The 18,863-nt window shown below is 41.2% G+C and overlaps 1 protein-coding gene across 4 annotated transcripts in view; it reads right to left on the bottom strand.

Moving 5' to 3' along the window:
* The window catches only part of DIS3L2 (DIS3 like 3'-5' exoribonuclease 2), a 746,747-nt gene that overhangs the window by 617,606 nt on the left and 110,278 nt on the right, over positions 1-18,863 (bottom strand). For all 4 annotated transcript variants that reach the window (XM_089680086.1, XM_089680087.1, XM_089680085.1 and 1 more), the window contains one exon: positions 15,760-15,872. In XM_089680086.1, coding sequence (XP_089536212.1) covers positions 15,760-15,872 — 113 coding nt within the window. The remainder of the gene's footprint in view (positions 1-15,759; positions 15,873-18,863) is intronic.

Genomic DNA, 18,863 nt, shown 5'->3' with positions numbered 1-18,863 from the left:
GCACACAATATATAATTTTTTACGCAGCTGAATCTGTACAGAAGCCGTCACACCAGCAGGATCCCATTTTATCAGTCTGCATAGGGTTAACTGACATTGCTATCACAAAATCTTAAGATTCCTGGAGGCTTACAGTAAAGCTCACCATCAGAATATGTACCCACATTGTGCACGATTCATTTTCATCTGTGGCTTCTCTTTAACAAGCAATTATCGCACTTAAAATTTATATCTCTGAGCAGATGGGTCCAATATCTTTCCCGACCAAAATTCTATTTACCATGTTGCTCATTTCACGCTGTGATCTCATATTTGGAACAGGCTGCATTTCCCATCTGCACGGAACAGATGTTTTTGTCAAGAGGAGTGGTGATGAGAGGAGGTCTGTCCACTGAGGACTAGAGGGTCGCTATGTCACAAAAGCGGTGTTCGTTTACAATGAAAACTATGAGCTAGAATACATTGCTACTGCTTACTTTTCCTGAATTGAAGTAAATGAGAACTATGCTGTACTATTATTGAATTGGGGAGCGGATAAAGCATTTAAGAACTAAGGAATAAAGGTGTTTATCTAGAGTTAATCAAAGGCACAGCTAAAGTGTAAAATCCAGCAAACGCTTGACTCAAACCAATGAGATAAACAGGACTATTCACTTGTTAAATGTGAGCATTCTACTAATGAACATCTGGAGATAACTGCATTTGCTTTAAGATGCACAGCAAAATGATGCATATATGCTAGCAGCAAACAGAGACGGGACAGTAAAGACTAATTAATGGGGCTTTAAATGTTCAGCAGCAAAATAGCAAAACGGCTGAAGCAGCACTTCAGACCATCAGCTTTTTGGGGGGGGGGGGGGTGAAATCGCAGCTACAAGGCTGATTGAGTAATAGAGTTGCTTAATTTTTTCGCAGTTTAAAACAGTTTATGCCAGGGGTGCGCAACCTGTGGCCTTTGGAGCCCTCTGACGTGGCCCTCAAACCAGGGAAGAGCACTTCTATTATATCCTGCAGGTTTGATGCATTTTCTGAAAGCACTCCAAAAATCCCGAAAGCACAGGTTTTAGTTAGCTTTCAGAAAGTACTCCATTCCTGCAAGATATAATAGAAGTCTATGGCAAAGGGCAGCTAATCCGAAGGAAAACCACAGGAGCACTGCACTGCACCCACTTTGTGAGTAAACCACAGCGCATCAATGTGAAAAGCAGCCTTACAAAGGGTTCAAGACAGTAGGGGCTGGTTTACATTTGCGGTTTGGGGGGTGGTAAAACTCCAGTGTTGAGATTTTTATCACACCCCCAACCACTGGTGCTCCAGGTGGTCCTGTGCGGATTCCAGGTCACATTCCGTTTCATTCTTGGACAGGAGGGGGGGCAGGGACGGCATATACAAGAACAGATCCTCTTCAACTGCTTCCTGCAAATGCGGAAAGCAGGCTTCTCCTCCTCTTCCTGTTGCCAGCATTCAGCGGCTGCAGGAGGAAAAATGTTCATTATGCAATTCAAAATAAATTTAAAATTCTTAACCATTTCATCGTGAATATGTTAAACAGCAAGAATGGCATTCACACTATACCATATATATCCTTACAAGTGAAATATCAAATATTTGCTGATCATGAGTGCTACTAATAAATTAGAAAAAACTGATCAAGTATATGGAATAATAGAACATAATGTGCCAATGTCCAACACCAGTGTAGTAAGTTCACTCTTTTGTGCCACGTCATCTTCTAGGGCTTCACCTCTTGTGCACTCACCACAAATCCATGACCATCTTAAATAAAAGGTCAAAATGTGCTTAGCATCCCAGATGTTCTGCTACTGCTCACTCAGTTTTCTCCATTGTGCCTTCACAAAGTCCAACTGCTTTCCATCAATATGAATCATGGATCATGAAAAAGAATCTCATGGTGTAGTATTAAAAATCTCCAATAAAAGCATAAATTATAAGTAATGCACTTACAGATTAAGGTGCCCAATACACAAGGCAGGTGCCACTCCACTTCCTGGAGCTTGACGTGAGTTCAAATACCCAGAAACGGAAGCAACATCAGTATTATACCAGATATGAAGACAGTGTAGACAACCTCTACATGTTTCACTGCTTGGCCTCTTCAGAAAGCTCCCTGTTTTTCCTTTTCTTTTTCTTTTAATAAAGGGTATTTTTATCAGAAATTAGTGAGAAAACAATTCAGGTCAATGTCTATTTCATATATCCATCTTGTGTCATTTCTTGAGATTTCCTTAGTAAAGGTCACTTCCTCTCCAGTGTCTAGTTACCCTATCTATACCAAGAAAGGAAAGGAGGGTAGGGTCCAAGTTGTGTGTTACCCGAAATGATTAAATTATTGTCCTACAACCATTTTTAATATTTGTAATATGCACTCCAATACGTTTAGAGAACTTCCTAGTTGTACGTCCAACATTTGACACAGGCAAGTTAAGAGCTAGGGGACGTATTTGCCATCAAATGTAACATTTTTTATGTCATCTTTTGCCTGTTGTGAGAAAAAAATTCTGGTTATTCTACAGGCCTTACATCTATAAAAACCTTTCCCTTCCAGGAAGGTGGCCTTTTTCTTAGGGGCATTTATTACATTTCTAGCTATTGTATTTCTTAGCCCTGGATCTTTTTTTACAAATAAACTTGTTTTTTTTTTGGTAATATGTTTGAGGAAATGATCCTTCAACAGAATTGGCCAGTATTTCCTGATGCTCTTTATCACTTCTCTGTACTGTATATTATAACCCATTATGAAAGATATCAAATTTTACTTTTTTCCTTTCCTGTTTAGCCAACCTCTCTGTTCATTTCTCTTACCATGTCCCTAGTTTTTTCATATGCTTTTTCCTCATACCCCTTTTCATTAACATATTGGATTGGGCCATATAATCCTTGTCCCTGTTGGCAATTTCATTTAATCTTCATGAACTGTCCCCTTCGGGATGGCTCTCACCCATTCCGGATAGTGACAGCTCCTGATGGATATATATCCATTCCGGTCTGTTTCTTTGAAATGAGTGCATTGCATGGAACGATGGTCCTGCCTTCCAGATCTCTAGATCTAAAAAGTGCACCATTTCATCATTCACAGTGCTAATAAATTTGATGTCATAATGGCTGTTATTTAACCCTTGCAGAAACCATTTTAGATTTTCCTTTTCTCTCTTCCAAATAATAAAGACATCAATATATCTTTTATATATTAGTTGGGGCCATATTTCAGAAAAATCCACCTCCTACTCCCATTTGTTCAAGATGTTAGCCACACTCGGGGCATATCTAGCCCCCATAGCCACCCCTTTGACTTGGTTGCATACCAGAAATAATAAATGGTGTAGTACTAATCTATAGTGAATAATCAGTGAAACATATATTAGAAACCAAGGCACTTAAACCATAAATGTGTACATAACACCACAAACCGCAGAGAAAAATCCTGTGATGAGAAATATAAGTGCATATACTAAATCCAAAGTGCAAAATAAATAAATTATATATATATATATATATATAATGCACTAACATAAATACCGCTAACAGTAAAGTGACAAACAACTCAAACGTGGAATGGAAATAAATGTGACACAAATGATAGTGTAGCGAATATTGTCACTTTCAATATTGTAATAACAATGTGACCTATAGGTGATAGCTAAGTGAGGGAAACCACTAAATAACCCAAAAATATATGGTTAAAAAAAAAAATTAAAAAAAAATCAGAAAAGTCCAAAAACAATAAGTTTTGGTGTAAACGATATTCCAGTTAAACGATAGTTGTATATTCAAACACGTGAACCATCAGTGACCACAAAACAAAAATGATCCTCCACCTCTTAGCGTGTGCGTTCACCTTCAAACTGCGACCCGCAAGGAGTCAAAGCATAAATGTAGCTTGATGATCCTCAGCCGGATGAATCCCACTCACAAGGCAAACAACAGATTCCTCTCCATAGTTTGAAGCAATCAATGATAACGGTTTCTTTTGAGGGTATATGATATATGGAGCTTTTATGTCACATTACCATTTAACAACGGTGTTTATGTTAGTGCAATATATATATATATATATATATATATATATATATATATATATATATATATATATATATATATATATCTCATTTATTTATTTTGCACTTTGCAGAAAAAAATCCCAAGGTAAGAAATGTAAGCAGTTTGTGCTGGTATATGCACATTTATTTATGGTTTAAAGTACCTTGTATCGAATATATGATTCACTGATTATTCACTATAGATTAGCGCTACACCATTTATTAGTTATTGTGTTTCATATAACCATTAGCGCTGGGTGTTAGCAGCTACTTTGCTCTTAGATAGTTCCTTTCTTGGCAGCACAGGAGGTTTCCCTTTTATTTTCTCAGAAATAATTATTGGCTATTGCCATTTCCAAACCACCTAGAATAAATTTTCTCTGGGTGGTGTTTATATTGGATAATGTTTTTAAAGCCCATCCAGTTGCCTTCAACCCATCCATCTGTATGATATTAGTGTATAGCAGGGTCAGCAACCAGTAGGTCACAGCCACATGACTGGTAGATAATGGTCTGGGCTTGCTGACCCGCCATCCCAGAGCATCACACAGAGTGCAATACAGAGGGACTACTTGTAAAATTGGAGCTGTAGAAGGGAGCAAGAGCCGCATAAGCCGATGTATCCTCTGTAGTGCTGGCTCTTGTCCCATCCTGGTTAGTGGCCTCCGGAGAGGTACCAGCAGCATGAAAGAAGAGAACTTCAAGTCAGTGTGAAGCAATACATTGGGCATAATAGTATAAGGCTGCTTTCACACTGATGTGCTGCGGTTTACCCACACTACGGGTGCAGCAGGTTTGCTGCACTTAGACAAAGACTACTATTATATCCTGCTGGTTTGGTGAACTTTCTGAAAGCGCATCAAACTCCTGAATGCAAGATATAATAAAAGTCTATGCAAAGAGCAGCTAACCCAAGAAAGTTGCAGATGCACTGTGTTGCACCAGTGGTACAGGTAAACCGCAGTACATCAGTGTGAAAGCAGCCATATAGAGGGCTCAGAACAGTAAGGGTTCAAGTAAATCTGCAGTTTGGGGGATGGTAAACCCGCATAGTTAAGACGTGTTTTTACCACCCCTGCCTCAACCACACCCCTTTTAGTTGCAATGACCAGGGGTGTACACAAGTCGCAGCAGGAGTTTTATGCTCTGTCATGGTTGGTGGGTGTAGCACCTGACCCATTCAAGTGAATGAGACCATTCTGCAAGCGCCCTGTAACCATATGCAGTATAGCTGCCTGCTTTAAGGGGTTAAAGCAGGCAGCATTGTGTTGCTTTCTCACCATCTGCTTTAACACCTTGGACCCCACAGAAACATGCAGTTGCGGGGCACTTACAGAGTGGCCCCCCATTTACATGAATGGGTCATGATTGGCAGGCGGTAACACACACCAAAAGCAACAAAGGGGGGTTAATTCCTGTTGCAGCATGTGTACACCATTTGGCTGCTGCCTCAGGGAGATGGTAAAACAACTGCAGGGTTTTACTACCCTCCAACTTAGCGTGTGAAAGAGCCCCAAGGGTGCCGCTGCCGAGTGCAAATAAGGACTCATTCAAAAGTGCAGCAGGCACTGCTACTTTTCTGAAAAGCGATCCAAGTGTTTGAAAGGTTGTGAAGGCTATATGTTGCCTCCTCACCACCTGATTGCGACATGGTAGTACGGCAATTAGAGGTTTAAATATGGTGTAGGAGACACTGTCTGGTGATCTCCACCTCTTTAAGGTTGCCTACCCCTGGTGTATAGGGACTCATGTCCACATGTACTGGAATATTTTTAAGCAGATATATGAGATCTCTGCTATCTTTAAGAAAGGCTTGTCCTTTACTAGCCAATTCCTGCAAATAAATGTCTATGAATTCTCTTAATCTAGAATATAAGGATCCTATTCCTCTAATGATGGGTCTGCCCGGTAGTTTGGTTTTGTTTTTATGGCTCCTTGGGACCTGGTAGATAACTGGAATTTTTGGTGCTTTAAGTATTTGGCCTCTTTTTTTCTGTCCAAAATACTTTTGTCTCTTGACTCAAAGATCTAATTTATCTAAGTTTTCTCATTTGAGAAACCTGTAAAAGATTAACAGGGGACCCATCACTTAATATTTTGGCGATTTCTTCCTCAATCATGTTTTTTCTGGATGACCAACCCCCTTTATCCGCTGGCCTGATTACCACTTCTTTCCATGCTTCTAGGGCTTTTATTCCTTCCCAAATTCTCTTTATTTCCCTTTTTAGACACTGGGTTTTTTTTTTTATTTCTTCTTGCACTATATTATTTAAAACCTCTATAGATGAGAATGATTTTGGGTTAAAGGTGGTTCTGTTCCTTAATCCACTATGGATAAAGCATAATATTTGTCTTCTCCTGATTTTTTTCTTTTAAAAATGTCATATTTAACTTTGACAATTTTTTCAAAATTTATCAATAATTCAAACTGGTCTAGAAATTGTGTAAGGGCAAACTTTAATCCCTCATGTAAAACTGGTAATTCATCTTCTGAAAACTTAACTTTCGTTAAGTTAAAAATCCCTGATGTTAGATCTTTGTTGTTCCCCTACCCCCAACCCCACCCGCAACCTCCTTCTCTTTCTTGTTCTGGTGTTCTCCGGGAGTACTGTGTGATTCTGTATGGAGCTTCCTGAAGACACCAAAGCAGCAAAACATATAGAAGCTATCTACATGTCGCCAAATCCAGTATAGTACGTTACTTCCATTTCCGGAGATTGGAACGCACGCCGAACTCCAGAAGTGGAGCAGCGATGCACGCACGCCTAGTGTATTGGTACCGAGATATTGGGCACCTTAATCTTTAAGTGCATTACTTCTAACATATGCTTTAATGGAGATTTTTAATAAATGCTACACAAAGAATTTTTAATGATCCATGGTTCATATTTATGGAAAGCAGTGGGCTTTGTGAAGACACAGATTGGAGAAAACAGAGTGAGCAGTAGCACAAAATCTGGGATCGTGTACAACAAAGTACAGTGCTCTACTCATCAAAATGTCAACCAATCAAAATTAGAGCAATCAAAATGTCCAATATATATAGTGATTAAATGGAGCCCATAAAAGGCAATATAGTAGTGAAAATTATTAATCCCACATGCCAGGATGGAAACTTCCAGAGACAGCCAAAGTGACACCATCTACTCTCGCAAGGCTTGCGTCCCTTGCTAAGAGTGGTCAAACAGAGCTCGCTTCCCGACCGCCCATGTACTGCGGCCAGGCGACAACTACAGTCAAAGCGACGTATCTGTACGTCACTCTGGCTGTACTAACACAGGGAGGCGCACAGCGCTCCCCCACAGCGACTGCTGTGTTCGGCAGACACAGTGGAACGAAGATCCCAGTGAACGGGACCCGGTGATCATGTGATCGCTATGCAATCAATCTCATTCATAACAGCTCTGCTTCTCTTCCTAGTGAGCTGTGATTGGCTCACAGCTGTCACATGATACATGGGGCCAATCACAGAACCGTGTACCATATGACCAGCTCCAGCCAATCACAGATCACCATCTTGAGTTGTCAAAAACCTAATTCATGACAGTTCAAGAATGAGTTAAGGTTCAGGATAGCAAGCTTTGCATTGCAGGAGAAATTCTTTATTTCTCCTGCAAAGTATAAAAAAAAATTAAAAATCCCCGATCATCACTCCCCCCACAGTAGTACAATGTTACTATGGTAACATTGTACTAATTTGATAAATTAAAAACAAAAAAGTACAAATTACATACATATATACACACACACACACACACACACACACACACACGAGAAACTCGAAAAATTGGAATATCGTGCAAAAGTTCATTTATTCCAGCAATGCAACTTAAATGGTGAAATATATGAGATAGACCCAATACATGCAAAGCAAGATAGTTCAAGCCGTGATTTGTCATAATTGTGATGATTATGGCTTACAGATCATGAAAACCCCAAATCCACAATCTCAGAAAATGAGAATATTACATGCAATCAATAAAACAAGGATTGTACATAGAACAATATCGGACCTCTGAAAAGTATAAGCATGCATATGTACTCAGTACTTGGTTTGGGCCCCTTTTGCAGCAATTACTGCCTCAATGCGGCGTGGCATGGAAGCCATCAGCCTGTGGCACTGCTGAGGTGTTATGGAAGACCAGGATGCTTCAATAGCGGCCTTCAGCTCTTCTGCATTGTTCGGTCTCAAGTCTCATCTTTCTCTTGGCAATGCCCCATAGATTCTCTATGGGGTTCAGGTCAGGCGAGTTTGCTGGCCAATCAAGTACAGTAATCCCACGGTCATTGAACCAGATTTTGGTGCTTTTGGCAGTGTGGGCAGGTGCCAAGTCCTGCTGGAAAATGAAGTCAGCATCCCCATAAAGCTTGTCTGTGGAAGGAAGCATGAAGTGCTCCAAAATCTCCTGGTAGACGGCTGAGTTGACCCTGGACTTAATGAAACACAGTGGACCAACACCAGCAGATGACATGGCTCCCCAAATCAACATAGACTGTGGAAACTTCACACTGGACTTCAAGCATCTTGCAGTGTGTGCCTCTCCATTCTTACTCCATACTCTGGGTCCTTGGTTTCCAAATGAGAAGCAAAAGTTGCTCTCATCAGAAAAGACTTTGGACCACTGAGCAACAGACTAGGTCTGTTTTTCTTTAGGCCAGGTAAGACGCTTATGACGTTTGTTGTTCAGGAGTGGCTTGACAAGCGGAATACAACATTTGAAGCCCATGTCCAGGATCCGGCTGTGTGTGGTGGCTCTTGATGCACTGACTCCAGCCTCAGTCCACTCCTTGTGAAAGTTCCCAACACTTTTGAATGGCCTTTTACTGACAATCATCTCCAGGCTGCGGACATCCCTGCTGCTTGTGCACCTTTTTCTTCCACACTTTTCCCTTCCACATAACTTTCTATTAATGTGCTTTGATACAGCACTTCTTTAGGAACATCCAACTTCTTTTGCAATTACCTTTTGAGGCTTTCCCTCCTTATGGAGGGTGTCAATGATGGTTTTCTGCACAACTGTCAGGTCAGCAGTCTTTCCCATGATTCCTACTGAACCAGACTGAAGAGACCATTGAAAGGCTCAGGAACCCTTTGCAGGTTTTATGGCTTAATTATCTGATTAGAGTGGGATACTTTGAGCCTAGAATATTGCACCTTTTCATAATATTCTAATTTTCTGATATTGTGGATTTGGGGTTTTCATGAGCTGTAAGCCATAATCACCACAATTATGACAAATCACGGCTTGAACTATCTTGATTTGCATGTAATGAGTCTCTCATATATTCGTATCGCCTTTTAAGTTGCATTACTGAAATAAATGAACTTTTGCACCATATTCTAATTTTTTGCGTTTCACCTGTATACCATAGTTTGTAGACGCTATAGCTTGTACACAAACCAATTAATATACATGTATTGAGATTTTTTTTCAAAATGTTCGGGTTTTTTTGTTTATAGCGCAAAAAAGTAAAAACCGCAGAAGGTGATCAAATACATACCAAAAGAAAGCTCTATTTGTGCAAAAAAAAAAAAAAAAAAAACGAACATGAGTTTGTGTACAGAATTGCACGACCGCACAGTTACCAGCTGAAATAGCACAGTGCGAAATAGCAAAAAATGGCCTGGTCATAAAGGGGGGGGGGGGGGGGCTAAATCTTCTAGATGGCAAGTGGTTAATTATAGATGACATCAAAACACTGGATTGGTTGTCCTCCAAAACAGGCTCAAAAAAGTGACAAGCAATCCCGCAGTACATATACTGCTACAAAGCAGCCCGTGCGCAGGATCACGTATATAAATGTGATCCTGCATTTCGGGGTAGGGGGCGCATGCGACCGCCCTACCCACGTCACCGATTACGGCCGCAGGTGTCAATCACTGGGTCCCGACTGGTGATTACCCGCTGAAGCCCGACTATTTCCGGCAAACACTGACAGGGAGGAAGGCTGCATTGTTTTCAGTGCAGCTCTCCTCCCTGTCAGTTTCCAGCACACTGTTCGGGGATCTCTGAGCTCAGCCTTCCGGAACAGTGTAACAGAAGTATACAGCCCATCCCAGAGAGAGAAACTCCCCTCACACAGTTAACCCTTTGATTGCCTTTTAATGTTAACCCCTTCCTCCCCAGTGCCACTAGTACAGTGTCTTTTTGCACTGATCACAGTATTGGTGTTACTGGGGATGCCAGTGACCCCAAGTAAGTTTCCCCCCCCAGTGTCAGAATGTCCACTGCAGTCCCACAGGCCCGCCATAAGTCGCTGATCGCCACGATTAGTATATATATAAAAAAAAAAATCCAGTATTACAGCCATTTGTAAATGCTATAACTTTCACGTAAACCAATTCATTTACACGTAATGGGATTTTTTTTTTTTTTTTTTTTTAGCAAAGACGTCGCAGAATACATTTTGGCCTACATTTATGCCGAAATCTGATTTTTACATTTTTTTTACTGAATATGTTTTATAGCAAAAAGTCCAAAATCATTTCTCAAAATTGTGGGTCTTTATTTTATTTATTTTTTACCACAGAAAGTAAAATCTGTGTGAATTCCATTATCTATACCATAGTTTGTAGACGCTATAAAACTTTCACACAAAGCAATAAATATACCCTTACTGGGATTGTTAACCAAAAACATGTAGCAGAATACATTTTGGCCTAAATTTATGACAAAATTTGTTTTTTTGTATTTTTTTTTTTTGACAGAAATGAGAGAATATTTAAAAAAAAAAAATTCTCAAAACTTTGTTTATAGCGCCAAAAATAAAAAGCACACAGGTGATAAAATACCACCAAAAGACAGTGTATGTGTATGAAAAAAAGGACATAAATTTCATTTATGTACTGTATTGAATGAACGCACAATTGTCAGTTAAATTAGTGCAGCACTGTATAATGGCATAAATTGCAGTATCTATACCAGGGGTGGGCAAACGTTTTGACTTCAGGGCCGCAATGGGTTCATATATTGGACCCGGGGGGCCAGACCAAGAGTAGATGAATGATGTGTATGTGTCATCCATAGTAAGTATAGTAATATTCCCCCATAGTAAGCATAGTAATTCATCCCCCATATAGTAATTCATCCCCCATAGTAATTCATCCCCCCTATAGTAATTCATTCCCCATATTAATTCATCCCTCATATAGTATTTCATCCCCCACAGTACTATTCCCCCCCAAGTAGTAAGCCAAGTCCCCCCTGTGTCAATTCACTTACCTTTGCTCCGCGCGTTCCTCTCGCCGTGTTACCGCGCCGTTCCGGTCTTCAGGGCGGACTGTGAGAGGAGCCTAGCTCCCCTCACGTTCCTCACGCTGCCCCGCCTACACACATCCTGACAGCCAATGTATCACGCTCTGCAGGCCGGATTAAAAGGTCCGCCGGGCCGTAGTTTGCCCATTGCTGATCTATACCATAGTTTGTAGACGCTATAGCTTTCACACAAAGCAATCAATATACACTTATTGGGATTTTTTTTTACCAAAAACATGTAGCAGAACACATTTTGGCCTAAATTTATAACCAACTTTGAGTTTACTATATATTTTTTATAGCCTAAAGTAAAAAATATTGTATATTCTTCAAAATTGACGGGTTTTTTTTGTTTATAGCGCTAAATATAAAAAAGGGCACAGGTGATCAAATACCACTGAAAGAAAGCTCTATTTCTGTGAAAAAAAAAAGAGCGTACATTTTGTTTGGGTACAGCATTGCATGACCGCGCAATTATCAGTTGAATTAGTGCAGCGCCGAGTAGCAAAAAGAGGCCTGGTCATTAAGCGGGTAAATCCTCTAGAGGGCAAGTGGTTAAAAGTGCCTCTTTAGTTGATGGCTCCAAAACATTCCAAAATAAAATCAAAAGGACCCAAACAAGCAGCAGACACCATGTAATAAAGAGATACTCAACATTGTAAAACCATCTGTACAAGGGACACTGCACTTTGTTGTACACCTGCCTGGTATTAGGGTATGGTATTCAGCTGCTATTTCGTAGCTTTTTTTCCCCAAGCGCAGTCTTTGGCATATACTAGAAAAGCTGGGATACAAAGCGCATTTTGACCTTTTAATCAAGATGGTCATGAATTTGTGGTGAGTGCACGGACATGGCACAAGAGGTGAAGCACAAGAAGTTGTGGCACAGAAAAAAAGTGAACTTACTACACTGATGTTGGACTTTGGCACATTATATTCTATTGTTCCATATATTTCATCAATGTTTTCTAATTTTTTATTAGTAGCATTCATGACCAAATATTGGATATTTTTTTCACTTGTAGGGACATATATGGTATAGTATGAGCAACATACTTGTTTAACATTCACTTGGAGGAGTACCAGTGTACTCTTAAAAGGGACAACTACACTTATTTATATAAATTATTTGTGTGCAGTTGACACCAGTACACACACATTGTATTGGGCCTTTTAGAGATTGTCTTGTATTTTTATTACATCAGTTTTAGGTGTTGTACACCTTTAAGATGCAAACAAATACATTTTCACTTAAATGGGTGCACTACTTCATTTAATCAACTTATTCATTTCATTGTGGCCAGCTGCCAGTTACCAAATCACCTAATTGGCCCTTGCTCTTCAAAGGGTTGAGCACCCCTGGTTTATGGCACCATTTTACTCTCCTCCTCCTCAAAAAAAAAACACACACATTTATACTCAGCTAAATCGTTGCAGCATCAACCTGATGCTGCATCTGTCCTCTGCTGACTGCAGTGAAAACTCTGCTCTGAGCAAAGAGCCGTGACTTTCAATCTCCGGCTGTCTGCCCTGACCCTCCAGCACTCATTGGAGCGCCAGGCTGTGAAGAGGGCGGGATGGGCTGGCTCAGATTCTCGTTAGATTGCGGAGACTGAGCCAGGTTCCAGTACAAGCTTCTGGGTTGATCCCAACCTTATGGTTGGGATCTTTTTAGAACTTGGACCGGTGTAGTGACATCAGCCAACAGTAGACTTTGGCATGTTGTCATCAGAAAACGGCTCACAGGAATGCAGAACACACTACCTACAAGAGAAGTATAGCCAAAAAAGCTTCTTGCTTAACAGCTTGATGCTGACGTCACACATATGTGGCCTCTCAGAACTGGGCTTTTTTCCATGGGGCCACATATTTGCATACCTGTCTTTCTGCTGGGAGCACACCGCACTCCAAGCACAAAGACCACGGTGTCACAGAGCCCCGGGTCCCGTTCTAACAATCGGGACCCGAGGCTCCCGATTCCGGGTCACATGATTGCTGTGTTAGCCTCTGATTGGATATCACAGTGATCTGTCACTGTACAGCCGGTCCCCCTTGTGTTTTTTTCTCTCTATGAATGGAGGAGAGAGATACATTGTATCTATAACTCCTGGCATAGAGGGGAAAAAAAATGTTTGTAAAAAAATATATAAATAAAATTAAAAAATACTTAGATCAAGTTTTGATCTAGTTCAGTGCCAGGGTACGTGTTTAAGTCAAGGTCGGGGTCAAAGGCCAAGGTCAAAAGGTCAGGGTCAAAGGTCAAGATAAAAAAATGGTGTCAGTGTTGGTGTGTTTAAAGTTAAAAAAAAAAACAAAACTTTTTTGTTTCTATTTCTGGGCTGTACTATAGGTACAAACCGCAAACAACATACACATATATGGTATCGCTGTGACTAAAGAGTTTAAGAAGGGGAAAAATAAAGAAAAAAAAACACTATACCTAGGTAGATGCAGCATCTGTCCCTTGCTGGCTCTAAGACTGGGAACAGACTGATCAAATACCGCTGATTGCAGCCTGAAGACAAAGAGCTGAGCTAAGAGCTGGTGATTGGTAGTCACCAGTTCAGCTCCGCTCCTCCAGCATTCGACTGTGGAATGGGTAAGAGCGACTGGCTCAGGCTCTAAGCACCTCGCTGAGAGGCTGAGCCAGCTACCAGTCAAGGCATCTGTGGGAATCCTGACCATATGGTTGGGATCTTTTCAGAGCCTGTACTGGCTCTGTGACATCAGCCAACAGTGGACTTTAGTCAGTTATATATATTTTCACCTACACTGCTGTTTTGTGTTGTGACCGGGGGGGGGGGGGGCATGCCGAGCCAACCCGTATATGTATTAAGTAATGTTTAGGATTCCTATTGCCCACGGGCGCCGGGCAGGTAGTTTCTACCTTTAGCTCTGTTGCGGGCGAGCAGCAGGGCTCACCTGTCAGGTGAAGCAATCGGTGGCAGCACTGCTACCAATTGCTTCCCACAGTGCCAGCCTCTCCATGCCCCCCAGCTTGAGGTCTCCAGGGCTACGCTTGCCCATGTGCGGGGTCGGCTAGAGGGGAGGGAGAAGAGCGGAGAAGTCAGTTCTCCTCCCCTTCTTGTGCTGACCTGGAAGTGATGTTACGATGTCACTTCCGGGTCACCGCTGAGAGATTTTAATGCAATCCCCGGGAAAGAATGTAATATCGTGAGATGTGCACCACATTACATTCAGTGGAGCAGAGGGAAGTTATCCAGGGTCTTTTAAACCTTGTATGCCTCAGAGAACTTGCCACCAAAAATCACCACATAGGGTGTGATGTACAAAAGAAAAAAAAAAAAAAAAAAAAAAAGTTTCTTTTATTGTAAAAAATGAAAGTTACACCCAAGAGCACATACCATCTCCCCCCCCCCCAAAAAAAATATTAAGGCCCGCCCCCCCCAATATATACACACGTAAAAAACATAAAAGCACATGCTGTGGCGCGTACGCATGAAAACATCAATTGCGATACACGTTACATATCACCACGCAACGCCAGAATGAGAGCAATAATTCTAGTACCAGACCTCCTCCGTAACACTAAACTGGTGACCTTTAAGGAGCTTTAAACGTGTCGACCTATAGAAAATATAGGGTACTAAAGCTGGTCCCCATTTCACGAGAGCGCACAAATTTAAGGTTTGACAAATTGGATATTTACTCGATGCAACCTCATCTTTCATATTTTACAAAAAAAATAAGGAAATATATTGCTTTTTTTGCCCTAAAATTAACTTGTATTTTTTACTGAAATTTTGTGGTAATATCATGCAACATAAAAAATTGGAAGTACCACCATTTTATTCTCTAGGGTCTCTGCTTTCAGAAAATATATCATGTTTGGGGGTTTTATGTAATCTTCAGGCCTAGAATGATTTTTTTTTAAACATGTGCAAAAAAATGCAAAAAAAAAAACTGGCAGTGAAAACGCAAAAAGGATTCTGACAGCGAAAGGGATAAAGTATAAGCCCTGACCCACCCTTTCCTGACGAGCAACCAAACAGTGCTGATTACACTGCAAGGTCTCTCTCCTCCCTGCTAGTCCCTGGGTGCGGTGCTGGAGAGAGGCAGGGAGGAGAGGAGGAGCAATGTTAAAAATATTCAAAGTCGCCATAAAGAGTCTTGTTTTTAAAAGTCCCAGACATTCCTAAAATCACCTCCGATTTAAAAATGGTTTTGGTTAACGTTTTTTATCTGGACAAGTAGATTGTCATGAGGGACAAGTAGATTGGGGCCCCTGGACAAGTAGAATAAATATATATATATATATATATATATATATATATATATATATATATACACACACACACATACATACACACACACACATTCATATACATATATACACACACACACACACACACACACATACATACTTTGGGGTAAGTGGCAATATAAACAAATTCTGACATGACACTGAATCCTGTGTTGCATACCTGAATCAGTTCACCTCTCTTCAATGCTGCAGATACATCATCCTTGTCCATGTATGCTTCAAAAACATTTTTTTTCCATCCTTTGTTGCGTGTACGGTTTGTACCCATGTTCCCTACATAACACCAAATAAAATAAAAGGTAATAAAAGAAAAAAAAAAAAAGTCAGAAAATCAAATACTTTAAAGGATGCTTATTCCAACAATGCACGATATTATTCCTGTCCTATAAACATGTAAAATGACAGTCATTTCAATGCTTTCAATTTAATGGGATCAACTTACATTGTAAGAAAATGTTCCATTGCAATCAACCTAACCCAAAAATCTCATCTCTGAAGTACATTAGCACAAAGCCTGCTGTATGTGCCACTGGCAGATTCTTACTGTATAAGTAGTATGCAGTTTTATAAAAATGTGCGAAGGTGATGAATACCGGGCAGTGGCACAGCCAAGGCAATTTTCATTGCAAAGCCTGCAACCAACTCTCCCAAGAATGATGACCAGAACATCCAGTGGAAATAAGGCATCTATATTTCTGACCTTGAGGGGAAAAAAAAAAAAATAGCTGGGCAGTGTAAAACCACTGCAGGATTGTACATGTTCCCGCAACTGCAACCACTCGCACAGAGAAAACGCAGGAGCAGTGTGTGGGTACCATTAATGCTAATGGCACACCACACACACTGGAAATCATGCGGGCTGTGATTCCTGAAATGTCGCAAGGACATTTTCTCTGTTTCTGGAGGAATGGTAGCTCATTCAAAACTGTGCAAAACCACATCTCGCAGAGCCACAAGATGTGAACCTAGCCTTAGTGTAAGGTAACCATGTTATAGAAAAATTGAAGCTGCCACAAACAAAAGAAAAAAAAAAAAAAAAAACATCAGATCAAATGTTTTTTACTTGCTTGTAAAATCTTTGAGTACTTTACTTATTTCCCTCTCGGGAGTATTTGGTTATGATCTTAGCTGTACAGATGTTCTATAGGGTTGTATATCCCATTTGTTTTCTACTATGCTTTTTTGTGCTGTGTCCTTGTTTTTTAATATAGCTGCTGTGGCCATTTTTATAACAGCCATTTTTTTTTCTATGGTGGGATGTCAAAGAAATGGATTTTAACATATTTGCATGTAACTATTTCTTTGCGGAATCATCCACCTGAAAATCCCATTTAACTGAAGTTCCTCTTGTCCACAATGGGGAACCATTTGCTAGTTAACTACTGGGTATGTGGTGGCAAACGGATTTATCTTGCCCCTGACACCATGCAGCCACCTTTTAGACCTAAGAAACCAAGGCCTGATGTTGAAAAGTGCATGAAGCATGAACACGTGTGGTGGAGTGGGCTTTTCAGGAATCAGAAGAACCCTACCTTTCAGGTCATATACCCAAGTACTGATTTGCCAAATCAACCTAGGAAGTGTTCATTGAGAAACCGTATGTCCATTCCAAGAGCCTTCAGGTATAATGAAAAAGGCAACAAAATTGCTAAATCAAGGGCGTGGCTGCAAGGTAGTCACACAGCCCTAACCACATCCAAGCAGGAAAACAATTTCCTTAAAATATCTTGCAGGCAGCAAAAAGTAACATGGCAGAAAGGAGTTTTGGGGCCTCAAAACAACTTGTCCTTGTAAAGCACAAGAAAAGGTTCCTTACAGTACAAAAGCTGGAAGCTTGAGTGACAGGATAGAGAAATATCCAGGATGGGTTAAAAACCATGGTCTCTGAAGGACCAAACACCAACAGAATGAGGTCCCATAGCTAGTGGCAAGCATACCAGTGGGGCAATGGGAGCCACTCCTTGCACAAAAAGTGCTAATCAACAAGTGGTGTACCCAGCTGTGTCTGAAAGAGCCCCTGCAAGACAGAAACCTAACATTTTATAGCTCTCAGGGCTAAAAAAAAAAATGCCCAGTCCTAAGAAAGGGTAAAACCCATGTATGCAATATTTTCTGGAAGAACCTATGGCTTTTTGCACCGTGTGAGCGGACATATCCAGACGAATCTGGTTGTTTAGAGAGATACGAGATCTGTACCATTTGGGCAGAATTTCAAACCACATACAAGGGACTGCCTCGAAGGAGGAGAACATCTGACCCAGAACCTGCATGCAACACAGGGTAGGCCACTGGCAGGACAAGAGCAGTTTGAGTGCAGACTGAAGCTTCCTGAGTTTGTCTGGCTGGAGAGGCAACGCGCAGGAAACGCTGATGCCCCTCGCAGATGGGGATGTGCAGGTAAGCGTCCTTGAGCTCAGTGAGGCCAGAAAATCCCCGATGTAGAAAGGCCACCACCATGTCACCACACAAGGCTGTTGATTAAAGTGAATAAAATCAGTAAGACTACCAGTCCCTGCAGGGAACTAAGTCCATACTCCTATAGGCTAAGCATTGAGGGGGTTTATGCACAGAGACTGCCTACAGGAGGTGCCAGTCTCTTTCCTACCTTGCGTACTACTCCTGGTAGGTGGCATTATAAAACCCAATCAGTCACGAATATGGAGAGAAGTGAAGCTGTGTCTCAAACGAAAGAGAAAAGAGTTTAGTCCACCTGGTCTTGATTCCCTTAGCGTTTTAGATCAGCAACGCCTGCAAAGACCCACAACGGGAAATAATACTCACAATCCTGAACATTCCTACCAATAAGGAGGGAGGGTTAGCCTCCCAGTGTCTGACCACCTGGAGACTTCAGAGTCCCCAGTCGCATCAAGGTCTGTGATGTAAGACCTCCTGCTTGGATGATGTCCTATGAAAAAAAACTACGCAGTAGCAGAAGCTCCACATGAACTCTGGCACCATTTGGTCATCTCTGACCAAGGCTATTGGTGCCCAGCCCACCATTAAAAAGGCCACATGCGCATCCTGTACCAACAAAAGGATGGCTATAGTGCACCCTAGTGCCACAACTAGCCAGCTCATACAAGCACAGCAGGGAAACAACTGTCCACTCAATTAGTTTCACAAGTCACATTACAGCAGGGAGACAGCACAAGGGGACTTTCAGTACCTTCAACCCCCACCACACACACACACACAGTTGAGCCAGGAACATTCTTCTTGAAACTGTACAGGTATGCCTTTAGAGACCACCATACCACCAACTAT

This window comes from Staurois parvus, unplaced genomic scaffold (genome assembly GCF_062004578.1).
Source record: "Staurois parvus isolate SC_StPar_1 unplaced genomic scaffold, SC_StPar_1.0 ptg000235l, whole genome shotgun sequence".
NCBI lineage: Eukaryota > Metazoa > Chordata > Amphibia > Anura > Ranidae > Staurois > Staurois parvus.
The sequence above is the reverse complement of the archived record's forward strand: the minus strand, read 5'-3'. Positions and strand labels throughout refer to the sequence as shown.